Raw genomic sequence first — 18,015 nt, 5'->3', positions numbered from 1 at the left:
ATAGGAATCACAAGACATCGTGGGTGGGGTCATGGAAGATAATATAAATTGTTTCAAATGAGTTGGGTGTGCTCCTGAACAAACACTGCTTTTGTGTCTGTGGCCATTTTAACACCGTCTTGTGCAATTTACCGTCACCAGAGATTCCCGACCGTATCACTGGGAATGATTCAAACATGTGAATCGATGAAAGATACCAAAGCTAATGAACTGAAGATACAGATAAGCAATTAATAATTTCTTTTTGATGTTTGCTTCCATTGTTTCCTGCATTATCTGCCTTGTACAAGCACTGTTCAGGTTTCCATTTGAAGATGGCATTTTGGACACATGTATCCTCATGTATCCTCTGTGCCCCTTCTGATTGTAAGTTTGAAGAGTCGAGGCATTGGAAATGTCTACCTCTAAGTCTCAGTAACAATATGTATTTCGATCCCATGGTAGTGAAAATGCATGTGGCCCAATAAAACATTTACTAATGCACACACATTCACATATTTATTACTACAGTGCAAAGGCGAAATCCGAGTTTATTACCACTGCAGAGCAGTATTGACAGATGATGTATACTGTTTGCGGCTTTATAGGTTACATGTAACAGTTACTTTACACATGAAAACAGCTCTTCCTATAGTCAGGAGTCCTCCTCAAAGTGATTTTCCTGCATACCATTAACACATTGAATGTGGATTTTAGTTACATAACTTTAATTCAAAGTAAATACACATTTAAAAAATGCCTTGGCATAAACTGTGTATGCCGATGTGCAGAGTATAATATGCTATGCTTTACTGTTGATGGTGGAAGAGAAGGGGCATCATGACCTACTAGAGGCTTTACCTCTTGTTAGTGATGGCCCCTCCTCACACTCTACAGTGGTCATTAACATGTTACACTCTGCACATCTGCATATATTCTATAAATATATATATGTGTAAAAGCATTTATAACATGTGAATTGTTGCCAGTGAACCTTATTGTTACATGCAAGTAATGCTCCCTTATTTGTTAAAATTGTTCTTGACCATTCTTTTATTGTTTCTGCCTTTTAGATCTAAAGGAACCTACAGTAAAAGTGGGACCGGCCCAGGTCGGGGTCGGAAACGGAAGATCTCTGTCCAGTCATTGTCATCATTGGAAGATGGGCACCCAGGACGACCAGATGCTACTCAGTACAGCAGGCAAGGTTGTGGCACCTTGAAGTTCAATAAAAAAACCAAAGGGCTCATTGATGGCCTCACCAAATTCTTTACCCCCTCCCGCAATGGAAGGAAAGGCCGAGTAGATGTGGTGGATTACTCCCAGCAATATAGGATCAGGAAAAAGGGAGTGCGGAAGACCACAGACTCTCACTGGCTGGCAGGTGAGCTATGTCTAATGCAGTCTATTTCTTGCGGGGTTCATCAACATTTTCCAAGAGAATGTTTACAGTTGAGGTTAACATGTGTATTGCATAACGCTTAACACCACAGTTTTTGATGGTTCGGTCTTCTGTAAAAGGCAAGTATTTCTTTTGACCATTTTATTAGTGCCCTCCGTCCTCGTTCAAAAAGATGGAAGTCTGAGTTGGCCTTTCCTGAATTTGAGAAATTCTCCTGCTTGTCACAGCAGACATCAGGTGGAAGTGTGTTCTTACTGATCCATAATGACTTTACTATTATCAGAAAACTACCGGTATCCACTTATTGTGATTGTAAAGCAGTTCGGTCATTGAATATGTTCACTTGTAACTGCTACTATGCCTGTTTCTAGTCTGTCAGTTGTTTCATTAATTTGCTTTTGATTATGCATTTCCTTGACATTACCTCATATTATTTAGTCTTCCTAAACTTTCTGTATGCCTAGTTGAAATTCCTTTCTGTGCCCACATACCTTCTAAGTAGTTTTTGTCAATTCTTTACGTAGGAAAAACTTGCAGATATTTCTATACTTAACTAATCTCCTTTTCCAGAGGTACTAGTTCTGTTGTCCCTTTATCTAGTAAGGTAATCCACGATCACGACATGAGCTGTTGTGCATATTGTTGAGGCAGGGGGTGGTGTAGTTGTCAGGTTAAAAGTGCTGGGCTCAGCATACACTGTATCTTTAAGAACGCCAGCAGCTCCAGTTACCTATCATGCACCGTACTGGCAGTTTGCTACACAACCTCAGTTCATTTTTCCAGCTCGTGCTGACTGGACGTCAGAACAGTTCAGGGTTGCAACCTACGTTTCCTTTTGGCTGAGCGCATGCACAAATTATTTTTCAGCCCGGTAACTCTCAAGGCACACTTATGCTTCTCCAAACACCAAGTGAAGTATCTACAGCAGCAAGAATAGTTTTCTGGGGTGCAGCAATGCTCTTTCAGGTCACAAGTTGTGCACCAATCACAAGAGGTGGTGTTTTTTAAAGCTCACAGGTATTCATTTTTCCAGCGTGTCATCTGAGCCACATTGTATTTCAACCTTGCTACTTTGGATGATCATTAGTCACTCCTTGGATGGTTGCTGAGAGGAGGATTTACTGGTCTAAGCCTCAAAAGTAGAAGGGGTGCATAATGGGGAGGAGGTAGAATTGTTATAAAACACACATTAAATAATAAAGTGTTATTGTTGCTTGTGTAACCGATTGCAGACTTGCAACTGGCTCAGCAAATAAAGTATGAGCCGTAAACTTCTACAGTGAAAATGTTTGTGTCCAGTTCGAGACTGCATAGAGATACATTTTCCTTAAATGCTGTGGCTGGCCGATGGTGGAGCTGGAGGCTACGCCTTTACTTGTTGTAAGGCTTTGATTTCAAACTGAAGGAATAGGAGACAATAAAGACTAGGTAAGATAAGGTTGGTCAGTTGTTCACAAGTATACTCCGTAGCTTTATCATTCTAAATGATTTCTGCACTGAGCTGCTAATGCTGTGAGAGCAGGTCAGGGAAATATACTGGCATGAAATAAAACTGGACAAAGATGTTGGGGCTGCTACTTCATGTAGAGTGTAATGAATGTCTTGATTTTAAACCCCTGAGAGTGTAAACTTATTTGAGTAGCAATGTATGTGGTGCAATAAACTGTTTCACTGCAGTAATAATAGTGTGTTCGATGGCATCTGTCGCTGTAGATACACATGGTCTGCATAGCTCGCCATCTGGTGTTGGGTCGGAGTGTTACAAGTTGTTTTTCTTCGAAGAAGTGTTTTCGAGTCACTGGACCGAGTGACTCCTCCTTCTGTGCTCATTGCGCATGGGCGTCGACTCCATCTTCGATTGTTTTCTTTCCGCCATCGGGTTCGGACGTGTTCCTGTCGCTCCGAGTTTCGGAACGGAAAGATAGCTGAAAACGGAGGATTTTCGACGGTATCGTTGCGATCCGGTTCGAGATAAACACATACAACGACGCATTGAACATCGAAGCGCTTCGGTGCCCTTCGGGGTAGATTTCGGCACACCGTCGGGGCCTAGTCGGCCCGACCGCGTGGAGAACAACGCCGATGGAACGGACCCCGTTTCGATTCTGCCCTGAATGCCACAACAAATATCCCTATACGGACCAACACTCGGTCTGTAACCTGTGCCTGTCACCCGAGCACAGCGAAGAATCCTATGAGGCCTGTCGGGCGTTCCGGTCCCGAAAAACTCTGCGCGACCGTCGAGCGAGAAGACTGCAGATGGCGTCCACGCCAAAGGAGCATCGACAGTTCGAGACAGAAGAGGAACAGGAGGAATCCTTTTCCATCCAGGATTCAGACTCCAACGAACTCGACAATACAAAAACTGTGAGTAAGACGTCGAGATCAGAAATTAAAAAAGGCAAAAAGGCCCAGGGGACGCCACTGCCAACCGGCCATGGCTCAACCCAAATTCACGGTGACCAACAATCGGCACCGAAAAAGGCCCATTCAGTGTCGAGATCGTCCGACTCCGGTCGAGACACCGGCACGCAGCCTCCTCGGGACCGAGAGAGTGCTAAAGAGAAGCATCGACACCGAGAGTTCGGTGTCGACACGGATCGACGCCGAGACAGTGGCGCCGAAGACCATAGAGGCCAAGATTTTTCGGCACAAAAGAAGAGGAAGGTTACCTCGGAGCCGAAAAAACAAACAACAGGGTTTTCGGAGCCGAAAAAAGCACCAACAGACCCAGTTTCAGGCTCCTATACTGAAGAACATTCTATGTCTTCACAAATGAAAAGACACAGATTCGAACAAGAACTGCAATCCACTGAAGTGGATCACACGCAAAAGCGTATCTTTATTCAGCAGGGGACAGGGAAGATCAGTACCCTTCCACCTGTCAAAAGAAAGAGAACACTTCAGTTTGTAGCACGAGAGGCTCCTCAGCAACAAACAGCAAAGACGGTAACACCTCCTCCCTCGCCTCCAACTGTAACTCCGGCTTCGCCAACTTACACCCCGTCACATTCGCCAGCTCACACCGCCATGAGCCACGACGACCAAGATCAAGACGCGTGGGACTTGTACGATGCACCAGTGTCTGATAACAGCCCAGACACATACCCAACTAGGCCATCACCACCTGAGGACAGCACAGCCTATTCACAAGTGGTGGCTAGAGCAGCTCAGTTCCATAATGTGGAACTACACTCTGAACAAGTAGAGGATGACTTTTTATTTAACACCCTCTCCTCCACCCACAGCTCCTACCAAAGCCTGCCTATGCTCCCAGGCATGCTACGCCATGCAAAGGAGATCTTCAAGGAGCCAGTTAAAAGTAGGGCAGTAACGCCTAGAGTGGACAAAAAGTATAAGGCGCCTCCTACGGACCCTGTATTCATCACCTCTCAGCTGCCACCAGATTCTGTGGTGGTAGGGGCTGCCAGAAAACGGGCAAATTCACACACTTCTGGGGATGCACCTCCCCCAGATAAAGAAAGCAGAAAGTTCGATGCAGCCGGGAAGAGGGTCGCTGTCCAGGCAGCAAACCAGTGGCGCATCGCAAACTCACAAGCGCTGCTAGCGCGATACGACAGAGCCCACTGGGATGAGATGCAGCATCTCATTGAACATCTCCCAAAAGATCTACAAAAAAGAGCAAAACAGGTTGTTGAGGAGGGTCAAAACATTTCCAACAATCAAATACGCTCCTCTATGGATGCAGCAGACACAGCCGCAAGGACCATTAATACGTTGGTTACCATCCGTAGGCACGCATGGCTCAGAACGTCTGGATTCAAGCCAGAAATTCAGCAGGCAGTACTTAACATGCCAGTAAACGAAAAACTTCTGTTCGGTCCGGAGGTCGACACAGCCATAGAAAAGCTCAAAAAGGACACTGACACTGCCAAGGCCATGGGCGCACTCTACTCCCCGCAGAGCAGAGGATCTTATACCACCTTCCGCAAAACACCTTTTAGAGGAGGGTTTCGGGGTCAGGCCACACAAGCCAGTACCTCACAGTCCGCACCGTCCACCTACCAGGGACAGTACAGGGGAGGCTTTCGGGGCCAGTATAGAGGAGGGCAATTCCCTAGGAATAGAGGAAGATTTCAAAGCCCCAAAACCACTACCAATAAGCAGTGACTCACACGTCACTCACCCCCCCCACACAACACCAGTGGGGGGAAGGATAGGTCAATATTACGAAGCATGGGAGGAAATAACTACAGACACATGGGTCCTAGCAATTATCCAACATGGTTATTGCATAGAATTCCTGCAATTCCCTCCAGACATACCACCAAAATCACAAAATTTATCAAAACACCATTCACAGCTTCTAGAGATAGAAGTTCAAGCACTACTGCAAAAAAATGCAATAGAATTAGTACCAAGCACACAAATAAACACAGGAGTTTATTCACTGTACTTCTTGATACCAAAAAAGGACAAAACACTGAGACCAATTCTAGACCTCAGAGTAGTAAACACATTCATCAAATCAGACCACTTTCACATGGTCACACTACAAGAAGTGTTACCATTGCTCAAAAAACACAACTACATGACAACCCTAGACCTCAAAGACGCATATTTCCATATACCAATACATCAATCACACAGAAAATATCTAAGGTTTGTATTCAAAGGAATACATTACCAATTCAAAGTATTGCCTTTCGGTTTAACAACCGCTCCAAGGGTATTCACAAAATGCCTAGCAGTAGTCGCTGCACACATCAGAAGGCAGCAAATACATGTATTCCCGTATCTAGACGACTGGCTAATCAAAACCAGTTCGCTCACACAATGCTCAAACCACACAAATCAAGTCATACAAACCCTCTACAAACTAGGGTTCACCGTCAACTTTGCAAAATCCAACATTCAGCCAAGCAAAGTACAGCAATATCTAGGAGCCATAATAGACACGACAAAAGGAGTAGCAACGCCAACTCCACAAAGAATTCACAATTTCAACAGAGTCATTCAACACATGTCTCCAAATCAAACAATACAAGCAAGAACAATACTACAGCTCCTAGGCATGATGTCCTCATGCATAGCCATTGTCCCAAACGCAAGACTGCACATGAGGCCCTTACAACAGTGCCTAGCCTCACAGTGGTCTCAAGCACAGGGTCACCTTCTAGATCTGGTGTTAATAGACCGCCAAACTTACCTCTCGCTTCTATGGTGGAACAGTATAAATTTAAACAAAGGGCGGCCTTTCCAAGACCCAGTGCCACAGTACGTAATAACAACAGATGCTTCCATGACAGGGTGGGGAGCACATCTCAATCAACACAACATAAGAGGACAATGGAACATACATCAAACAAAACTGCATATAAATCATCTAGAATTATTAGCAGTTTTTCAAGCACTAAAAGCTTTCCAACCAATCATAACCCACAGATACATCCTTGTCAAAACAGACAACATGACAACGATGTATTATCTAAACAAACAAGGAGGAACACATTCAACGCAGTTAAGCTTATTAGCTCAAAACATATGGAAGTGGGCAATCCACCATCAAATTCGCCTAATAGCACAGTTTATCCCAGGGATCCAGAATCAATTGGCAGACAATCTCTCTCGAGATCACCAGCAAGTCCACGAATGGGAAATCCACCCACAAATTCTGAACACCTACTTCACACTCTGGGGAACACCTCAAATAGACTTATTTGCAACAAAAGAGAACGCAAAATGCCAAAACTTCACGTCCAGATACCCACACAAGCAATCCCAAGGCAATGCCCTATGGATGAACTGGTCAGGAATATTTGCTTACGCTTTTCCTCCTCTCCCTCTCCTCCCTTATCTAGTAAACAAATTGAGTCAAAACAAACTCAAACTCATTTTAATAGCACCAACGTGGGCAAGACAACCCTGGTACACAACACTGCTAGATCTATCTGTAGTACCCCACATCAAACTGCCCAACAAACCAGATCTGTTAACGCAACACAACCAACAGATCAGACACCCAGATCCAGATTTAGGAGGAGTCTGAAAAAAAGTCTCCAGTGGTAGTTGCTGAACAGAGACAGTCAGTGGCAGACCTTCTTCCCTTCTTCACCCAGAGCTGACAGTGGTGACCGATGCATTGTTCCTTGGCTTGGGCGGCCATCTGAGAGGTGGAAATCAGAGGCCTCTGGTGCAGACTCAGCTCTACATCGTTTTCTGGAACTGAGGGCGATTTGCTTTGCATTGAAAGCTTTCCTGCCCTCCATCAAAGGGAAGCTGATCCAGGTGTTCACGGACCAAGTTACTGCCATCTAGTACTGCAACGAGCAGGGCCGGATGGGGTTGTTGAGCCAGTGCCAGGAGGCTCTGCGTCTCTGGAATGTCAGGGCATTTTCCCGTTTGTGCAGCATTTGGTGGGATCTCTAAGTGCCAGGGCAGACAAACTCAGTTCTCCATGCCTCATGGAGCATGAATGGTGTCTACATCTGGAGGTGGTTCAGTGTGTTTCAGGACCGGAGAGAAGCTTGGCTGGATCTATTTGTCACCACGAAGAACGTGCAGTGTCAGCACTTTTGTACGGTTGAGGTTCCAAAGTGACTCTCATCTGGAGTTGTATTCAGGCTAGACTGTAATCCTATACACCTTACCACCGATACCTCTCCTCAGTGTCATCCTAGTGACTCCGATTTGGCGAGGAGAGTATGGTATCCTGATCTCTTGGGTAAGCGCATCTGTCCTCCGATCATTCTGTCCTTCCTGTCACAACAGGCGAGAGTACTACACCTGAACTTGCACTTTCTCCATCTTCATGCTTTGAGATTTAACAGCAATAGTTGCCAGGCTTTGACCTTCCTCCAAAAGTCTGTGAGGTCATCTTGACAGCTAGATGTCCATCAACCAACCAAAGCTGTATATACCTACAGTTGGGACATGTTTGTGGTTTGGTGCGCTGAGAAACATATTGACCCACTTTCTGCACCCTGGTTCAAAGTGGTGGTGTTTATTTTGTCTTTAGCCAGGCAAGGCCTTACTCTGGGCACTGTTAAGGGGTATCTTTCAGCTTTCTTGCAGTTGCCGGACCAACCATCCCTGTTTGTCACATTTTGTGACAGGTTTTCTGAAATGTCTTCAGCACGTTTCCTCCCATACCTTTCATTGTGCCCCAGTGGGATCTTAATTTAGTTTCAACCTATTTAATGTGTTTCCCCTTTGAATCCATGCATTGTTGCCCTCTACGACTTCTGACAATTAAGACATCCTGCCAGGTGGCCATGATTGTTAGCGAGCTACAGGCTTTCTGTTCAGCCACCATAGTCCATATATTCTTCCCAGAAAAAACTGATTCTCCATTGTGCTTTTTTTCTGCCAGTGTACTTTGCACCACCTCATGCCTCCTTTTTTTTATTTTTATTTATTTTTTTATTTTATTAATTTTTACATCATCAAAACATACTGCAGGTGAATTGAAAGAAATTGCATTCATTGTTAATGCCAATGAAATAGAAACCACTGAACAATTTCTTGAAGTGATGACACGGATACAGGCGAGTAGACATAAAGAAACCAGGGTACAGCATAATTGAGTCCAATGTGGCCCAGAAGTATCCCCCCCCCCATCATGAGCCATAGCTTAAAGACAGGAACTTCCAAAAGGAACAGGCCAACCCCCCCATTGAATATTCATCCCCTGCTGAGCAAAGTTTCCAGCCAAGCAGTAATAGGTGACCAGATTCTTCCCCCCCTTCTTATGCCCCTTACATCTATAGATATTTAGTTCCATGTTATATACTGCCAAAAATATAGATCTCCACATCGAAAATGATGGGGTGTTTGAGACTAAGCCATTCCGATGCAATACATAGTTGAGTCACCGCCATGGCAATAGACAGAAGGTATTAATGAGTGCTCCTTTACTACTTCATTCATCTCAGAACTACCCTGTGCCACCAGGACCAGCAGTGCAGGGAGATAGGAACAGGCCCACTAATGACTAAACTGTAAAAAGACCCTATTTCGAATATGAGACTCCAAGTTGGTGCACGAAACAATCCACATGCACAATCCCAGCCTGCTCTGCACTGCATCGGTTGTAGTTACCGCTGGACCTGCCATTTCATTTAGCCACTTTGGCCGGAGTAGAATGTAGATTAAATACTGTTTTAAAATGTTGGCTCTTCAGACCGGTCATTAACAAAACCTTGTTAGTGATGTTCAGTGACTCTTGTAAGAGGAGGCCCTGTACACCAAGTCTGGGCTCACATTTGGCATTTTGAACTTTCAAGTCGTTGGGTAACCCATGTTTCAAATATTCGTAAATCGATCCTATTCTATCCCTGTGCTTGATGACCTCAATAAGGGGGATCTGGACTACTGAACAAGAGTTTCGATTCATTTACAAATAAAATCTCAAATCTGCAAATATTTGAAAAAGGCAACCTGGGAGATCCCGTAAATGACCATCACAATATAGATTCCCCAACATCCCGATACTCTTTTGAGCTCATCTCTTAACAATTCCCTCCTGAAAAACTGACTGAAAAATTGCCCAGGCAGATACGGGTGTATAACAGTTTAATCTGATTCCGCCTAACCTGCTCCTAACCTGCCGCCAAACTATGAGCACTGCTCTCAGAATCTTACATTTTGTTTACTTGTAGTAGCTCGGTTTGAGGTTTTTGTGAAAACAACCCTTGGTGTCGCTACTGATGGCTAATTCATATCTAGATGGAGTTTTAGCTGGACTAATTCCATCAGAGCCTCCCCTGATTAAAATTCCCATTTGCTGTAAGTCACAGTACCAACCACCCTCCCCTCAATTTAGGGAGAACCATAAATTTAGCCGCTGTCCTTGGCCTCCTGTAATTCCACAAAAAACTAAAACATGCATCTTCCAACTTGGTCAGCCATCTCTTGTTGCTCTCCAGAGGGATGGCCCTAAAGAGCAGAGATGAAAACTGACACTCGAATTCCCACTGGACTGCTTCAGCTCCAAGGCTTTCATCTACCAAAGCAAAGTCGAAACAGAAGGAACCTCACAGGTCCTGCCAGAAGGGCTTCAGTGGAGTATGGTCCTTGGAGATATTCTTGACATCAGAGGATGACCAAGTGTGGTGAGGAAAAGGCTGCCAGCAGTATTCTCGCTGATAAAAGGGTGCTCGAAGTTGAGCGAAAGAAGAGGCAACTCGAGGCTGAAAAGGCAGCAACCTCCAGAAGAAAAGGGATTTTGACACATCCCTTGGTAAATGTTGAATCCTGTTGAACCTTTTTTGGGAAAAGAATAGCTTGAACTCGAACCACCCAGTATGCCCGAAGCACAGGAGGGTTCTTCGAGGTTGACTGCCTAGAGGAACATGGCATTTCCAAGATGCTGAGAGCTGTGATGACCAGTGGCAGGACATCAAAACAAGTCACTGCAGGAGGAAGTCGACATATACCATCCGAGACTGTCCCTACCGTATGACATAGCAATGTATAGTGCAGTGGTAAAACGTGCTGGGGTTAAGTACAGGGTCCAGCTGGAGGTGGAGAAAGCACAGACCTGTTTACTCGTAGAGACTCCACTACCCTTACAGAACAGGAGCCCATACCTCCCAATGCTGCCCAGCATCCTATATTAGGGAAGTTGAGGCATTCAGAGAACCAGCATACAGATCCGTAACTCCAAGGGTGGAGAAGAAATCCAAGCACTCATCCAAAAAACCCTTGAACATCAATGATAACACAGCTTCAGATTCCATCATAGTGGCCTCTGCAAGGAAAACAGCCATTGTCCCCTTGTCCAACAGCACCTCTACAGAGAGGGAGAGAAAAAAAGTAGAGATGGTAGGATGAAAGGTGGAAAGAGGAGCAGCAACCCAGTGTAGGATTGCCAACTCAGATTCCCTCCTGAAATTCTACACCCACCAACATTGGGAGGAGGTGGGAGAGCTGAAGAAGCTCCTCCTGGAACAGTAGTAAAAGAGGGTCCCCTCCCTTATTGAGGAAGGAAAAGCCATCGCCAACACATGTCTGACGTCTGCACTGGACACCTCAGATACGGCTCGCAGACAGCTGGTCACAGGGACAAGCCTGAGGAGAAAGCCTGGTTGTAGGTGTCGGGCATCAACAACGAAGTACAGACAAATATTACTAATGAACTCCTCACAAGAGAACACCTGTTTGGTGCTACATTGGATGAAACCCTCCAGCAAATAAAGATAGACTTTGAAACAGGAAAGGCTGTGGAGGCACTACAGTTTCGACAGCACCAAAGAAGGGAGCCACCTCCATGAGAAGATCAATTGGAAGACGTTTTAAAGACTCACCACTGCAGTTACCCTACCAACACACAGGTCAGCAGCAAGCAACAACATAGCAGTGGATGTTCCCTATGCCAACCTTTATGGGGTAGGGAAAAAGGGGAGGGAACCGCCCTTCAAAGGAGCAAGCTCCTCAAACAAATGGGTCTGCACAGTAATAGCCCCACCACAGAATTCCAATTTGGGTTGGGAGCACAATAGGGGTCTTCCTCAAGGAGTGGAGGAAAGTAATGTTAAACAGATGTATTCTCAACATCGAGAGCCTTCCTCACTCTCAGGATCCAAGCGATAACAGAACAAGCTCACCACTACTGCATCCTACATCCATCCCATTGATTCCCTGTGCAAGACTGCATATGAGGCCAATGCAGTAATAGGTCCATAACCAGTAGTCACAAGCTATAGGGAGTTGGTAGGATATAGTGGTTGTAACGCAAAAGGTATAAGGGCAGATGACATGGTGGGACTTGGACTACCTATCAGTAGGCAGACTTTTCATGCAATCATTTTGTAATGGTGCTTGTCACCATAGACACATACCACAGGAGCTGGGGAGTTCAACCTCAGAGGACTATCAAAAAGCAGAGGAGAAGCAGTTCAACTCAGATATCCTAGGACTCAAGATGATCTTACTGGCCTTAAAGGCCTTCCAAATACATGTGTGGGGAGAGACTGTTCAAGTCCAAATGGACAACAAAACCACAATGTTTTTCCTCAACAGACAAGGAGGGATAAGATCATATGCAGTATCAAAGCTAGCCTAGGAGATTTGGGGATGGGCCAACCAAAGAACACCCTTGATGACAATACACATGCTAGGCGTAGAAAATGTAAAAACAGATAGACTAAGCAGGCAGGCATCCCTCTGATGTGATTCAGAACTAAACCAACTAGTACTTTGAATGGCGTTCCAAGAGTTGGGCTTCCAGAGATGGACTTGTTAGCTACACTAGAAAAATGCCAACTACCAAGACTTAGCACCCAGGCAATCTCACAAGCTCTGCCTGAGTAATGCCTTAGCAAAAGACTTGTTGAGGAAATTTGCATATGGCTTGCCGCCAATTCTCCTCATGATCTTTAGTGATAAACCAGTGCAAACAGACACATGGCGCTGATCTTAATTGCCCCACAGTCTGCAAGACATATGTGCCTTGTGGGAATGCACACAAAAAATAAGAGGGTGAGCTACACAAAAGCTGCCGCTCCATGCAGGGAGGCAGAGTCCATTACTTGGATCACAACAGCCTGAGCATGACTTCCTGACTCCATAGGACTTAGAGTTTAGACACTTAGATCTTTCAGAGTGATCAGTGGGCATCCTAAAGGAAGCTTGAAGGCCAAGCACAAGAAAATGCTTCACTGCTAGGTAGAGGAAATATGTCCTGTGGTGTAGAGAGAGAGGTAACTGTTCCATAATAGGACCCAAGATACCACAGGTCGGGTACCTCACATACCTGCTTGACGACGCCATTAATGTAGTTTGTAATCTTTGTTGAAATAAACGCTATCTATCTGACTTGCTGGTGGTGTTATACAGCACCAGAGAATAGAAGTGGAGAGAATGAAAGTAAAATTGAATGAACATAGGAAATGAATGTGAGAACTTAATTTAGGCCTCAGGAAAAGTACTCTTGGAAGTAGTAGCCTATTGTAGGAAGCTGGCTCTGTATCTACTATATCAAAGTGAGATGTAGTGTGCACAGAAACCAGGGGTTCCCCAAGAGGCTTGACAGAGGCAATAATAGAAAATACTAATGCTGTATTTGTGGTAGTGTGGTCAAGCAGTTAGGCTTATCAGAGGGTAGTGTTAAGCATTTGTTGTACACACACAGGCAATAAATGAGAACACACACTCAATGACTTAACTCCAGGCCAATAGGTTTTTATATATAAATATATTATTTTCTTAATTTATTTTAGAACCACATGATTCAAATTGCAGGCAAGTACATTAAATGTTAGGTACTTCGCATAGGTATATTTAGAACTTTGAACCAAATCAGTAATGTACACAGTTTTTCATAAAATGGCAATAAGCTATTTTAAAAGGGGACACTGCAAATTTCAACAGTTCCTGGGGGAGGTAAGTACAGTTTAGTTAGGATAGTAAGCACTTACGTGTTCAGTCTCCGGGGCATAGGTAGCCCACCGTTGGGGGTTCAAGTCAACTCCAAACACCCAGCACTAGCAACACAGGGCCAGTCAGGAGCAGAGGTCAAAGAGGAGCCAAAATAACATGGGTGCCTGTGTAGACAGGGGCTGCTCCGGTTCCGGTATGCTGGCAGGCAATTCCCGTGTCCTCGGGGGCAGACGGGGGGGGTTTAGTAGAGCACTGGGGTGGCCCCAAGTAAGCACACAAAACACACCCTCAGTGGCACAGGGTGCCGGGTGCAGTGGGCAAACAGGGTGTTGGGTTTGCAATAGGATTCAGTGAGGGTCCCGGGGGTCACTCAGAAGTTGAAGGCAGGGCTCAGGGGGGCTTCTCGGGCCAGCCACCGACTGGGCAAGGGTGAGGGCTGCCTGCTGGTCACTGCTGCTCCCTTGGTCGGTTTCTCTCGGGCCTGGGGGCTGCAGGTGCAGTGCTTTTCCAGGCGTCGGATATCCTTGTCCTGGGCAGTCGCGGTCAGGGGGCTCCTCGGGATTCCCTCTGCAGGCATAGTTGTCGGGGTGCAGAAAGGTCATCCCAGGGTGGACACGTCGTCCGAGTCGCATGGGGATCCTCTCTGGGTGGTTGGTTTCTCTGGACACTGGCCAGGGGCGTCGGGTGCAGAGTGGTGGGGACTCATGCTTCTGGAGTGAGGTGAGAGTCCCTTTAAAGATAGTTTCTTCTTTCTTTGGTTGGACAGGTCCGCTGTCCACTGTAGTTTTTGATCCATTGTAGTTGCAGGGCAGTCCTCTGAGTCAGAAGAGGTTGCTGGGCCCGCAGGATGTGTTGCTGGTGCAGGTTCTCTGAAGTTGGAGACAGGCCGGTTGGGCTGGGCCAAAGCAGTCGCCGTCTTCCTTCTTCTCTGTGGGGTTTTTCAGCTAGGCAGTCCTTCTTCTTTATAGGTCATCAGGAATCTGATTTCTTGGGTTCAGGGTCGCCCCGAAGTACTAAATTTAGGGGTGTGTTAGGGCTGGAGGGCCGTAGCTAATGGCTATTGTCCCTGAGGGTGGCTACACCCTCCATGTGCCTCCTCCCTTTGGGAAGGGGGGCACATCCCTATTCCTATTGGGCTAAATCCTCCAAAACAAGATGGAGGATTTTCTAAGGAGGGGGTCACTTCAGCTCTGGTCAGCTTGTGGGTGAGGGGGTGACTCCTCCTTGTTTTCCTCATTATTTCCCCGGACTTGCTGCCATAAGTGGGGGCTGTGTCCTGGGGGCGGGCAGCTGGAGTGCCCTGCTGTGCTATAACACCAGGCTTGAGCCTTTGAGGCTCACTGCCAGGTGTTACAGTTCCTGCAAGGGGAGGTGTGAAGCACCTCCACCCAATACAGGCTTTGTTCCTGGTCAGAGTGCACAAAGGCACTCTCACCCCATGTGGCCAGAAACGTGTCTGGGAGTGGCAGGGGGGGCGGGGGAGACCCCTATCAGTGCCAGGGAAGGATTTCACTGGCACTGACAGTGCCTACCGTCATGGTCATGGTCAAAATGCTGAGAAAGATCTTGCAGTTCATTCCAGAGGAGCTTAGGGTTCCTGTAGTTCTGGCGCTTATCACTTCACGTCTCGATTACTGTAATGCTCTTTATTGAAAGGTTGCCCAGTATTCCCTAAATAAGCTTCAGTTGATCAAAAATGGGCAGCGTGTTTAATTCTTGGGCTCCCTAAGAGCCACTCTGTAAGGCAGGGCTTGAGAGTCTTACATTGGCTCTCAATCAGGAAGCTGGTCAGTTTCAAAGCAGTATTCCTGGTGCATAAGGCACTGCATCAGTCAGGTTCTGGATTTCTGAGATCCTCTCTTACTTGGTTTGCCTCCAGTAGAGCCTTGAGATCAGTTGGCAACAAAAATTACATATCCCCAGATTTAGGAAGGCCAGATTGGGGGGGGGGGGGGGGGCGCCTTATCAATGGCAGTGGGCAGGGTCTGGAATATGCTACCGCTGGATATCAGAAGGTTGGATTCATATTTGGAATTCCACAGGACAGTGAAACCTTGGCTATTTAGGTTAGACTAGGTGGTCCCCGGGTTAGGGCTGCAGCTCTGTGCTGAGGACTTTCTACTCACCCACTTAGTGCTTAGATACCACTGGGTTTGACACGCTGTATAAGTCCAAATGAATAAAATAAATTGTGGACTGGGTATACAGTAATTTATATGGTAAAATGTTGGCTGTTCCTATATCGCTTGAAGCAGTATCGAGCTGCTTGGCTGGAGGAGCTACGCTACGCCATTCCTGCAGGCTGAGGGATGCCGCAGCTTGCGGTGTTGTGTGATCCATTACGATTGATGGGAGGCCCTGTGGTGCTCAGGCAAAAGGCACTTGAGGGCGACGGAGGCAGAGGGTACGCCTAAGCTCTCCTGTGGCATCATCACAGGAAAGGTGCCACTGTTGCAGCCTAACTAATGCTTAATCAGTGTTCAACCAGTGCTCAACACTCCGCGTGGCAGACTCCCTCCTTCTTCCGGCCCTTCTCACGGGGCACCAAGGCCAGTCTCCCTTTGGCACTCACATCACTCTCATTCCTTTAAAGGGTCAGGGTCTTCTTCCTACCTGCCTTACTATGCTTGGGGGCAAGCCATTTAGCTAGGACACCTCACAGTGTACTTGCTCAGGAGAAAGGGGAGACGGTGCCTTAAAGTGTGGATGAGTGACTGCCTAGCGCTTGAACTGTGGGTGTATTTCAACAAAAAATACTAGCCTAAACAAGAGGAAGGCTGCTTTATTAAGGTGAAGGTTCAATGATTTAGTGCTTCGCTGATAAAGGTAGAGCCCTGAGTTTACGGAAGTGGTACAGCTAGGCTGGGAGCGGCTTGCGTCTGGGAACGCTCTCCTGCACCTTCAGCCAGCTCCATACTCTGTCTTTCTGTCTCATATATACATAAAGAAACATAAGCTCAGCTTTACAATATTAAAAAAGCCTACCTCCCTTGTTTGGATTGTAACTTCACCTCCATTCTTTGTTTGGGCCAGCAAAGCAGTGCTTTTTGCCTCAGATTGCCACAGAATCGCCCGATTTCAAATATTGGATATTAGATTTATCTGCTTCTTGCTGGAACAGCCCCCTTAGGGATCCCTACCTCAGCCAAAAGGAGTGGGCAGCTCATCTCCGCAGATGACTAATTTTAAATATCTCCCGACTTAGTCTGCAACCCTCAAGATGAAAAATCCCGTCTAGTTACCAACAGGGGTCTTCCTGACATTCCTGCTGTGTCACTCCTTCAATAATTAAGCTTTCTTGCTGGAAAACTCCAAGAAGGCCTGAGGGGTGTAGGCTCCAGCATGCAGTCACGTCGTGAAAGAGTACCACACATGCTGTTAAAAAGAAAGAAGAAACTTCAATCTCTTTTAACTGCAAATGTCGTGAAGGCTAATCCAGCAAGGGAAAATAATAAGCCAATAATATCATCTGTGGCTCGCATTTTTGAGAGATCAACAAAAATAAAAGAAATACTTGACTGTCTAAAACACCCAGTTTGAAGTCATTTTTGCAGCGACAGATGACTTGAATTCTCTTCCAGATCTAATCTCATCAACAAAAAGTAATAGGAGCCTTTCACAAATCTCCAACTCAAACCCAGGCCTTTAGTAGGGTCGGCTATACTCTGCCCAAGAATGAGTCTGAGGTAAGCGAAGAGTCTTGTTGGGGCTCGGTCAGCATCCTGGAGCTTCTTTCACTGAGGTCTTATTTGTCATGACACTCTCCTGAACAAAAGCCACCCAGACGCTTGCCAGATTGCAATTAATGAACGGAGCCCCACTATCAATTGAAGTAATAGTGCGATATAATGAAAATGCAAAGAAGCATTAATTGTATACCGCACCAATATCTTGACTTCTTGGAATTCTGCCAAGGGACCCTTGGTTCCACAGGGGGCCCCTTACTAACTCCTCAAAAAATCCAAATAATACCTGAGAAAAACAACTGGTTGGCAACCCTTTAGCGTGCAGTTTTACTGCAATAACCGACGTAGGGAAGATTTGAGACATGTTGCTTATAACATGTTAACTGACCCTTGAAGCTCTAATGTACCAGTCCAGCAAAATGTATGTGCAGGTAGACCAATTGAATTTAATGGCCATTTCAGTCTCTGGAATTGATCAGAAGTTGGCCGACCCAAGCAACCTGATCTCCCGTGCACAAGCATATGCGCCAGGAACCAGTATAGACTGTACTTGTGCTGGTCAGTAAATTTGTAACAATTCCGAGACTCTAACCACGCATATAGATG

The 18,015-nt window shown here is 46.0% G+C and overlaps 1 protein-coding gene across 1 annotated transcript in view; it reads left to right on the top strand.

Moving 5' to 3' along the window:
* KAT6A (lysine acetyltransferase 6A) overlaps positions 1-18,015 on the top strand; it is a 1,196,154-nt gene that overhangs the window by 323,742 nt on the left and 854,397 nt on the right. The window contains exon 7 of the mRNA XM_069214088.1: positions 1,053-1,363. Within this exon, the coding sequence (XP_069070189.1) occupies positions 1,053-1,363 (311 nt within the window). The remainder of the gene's footprint in view (positions 1-1,052; positions 1,364-18,015) is intronic.

Source organism: Pleurodeles waltl, chromosome 11 (assembly GCF_031143425.1).
Source record: "Pleurodeles waltl isolate 20211129_DDA chromosome 11, aPleWal1.hap1.20221129, whole genome shotgun sequence".
In the NCBI taxonomy this organism is placed as follows: domain Eukaryota; kingdom Metazoa; phylum Chordata; class Amphibia; order Caudata; family Salamandridae; genus Pleurodeles; species Pleurodeles waltl.
The sequence above is the reverse complement of the archived record's forward strand: the minus strand, read 5'-3'. Positions and strand labels throughout refer to the sequence as shown.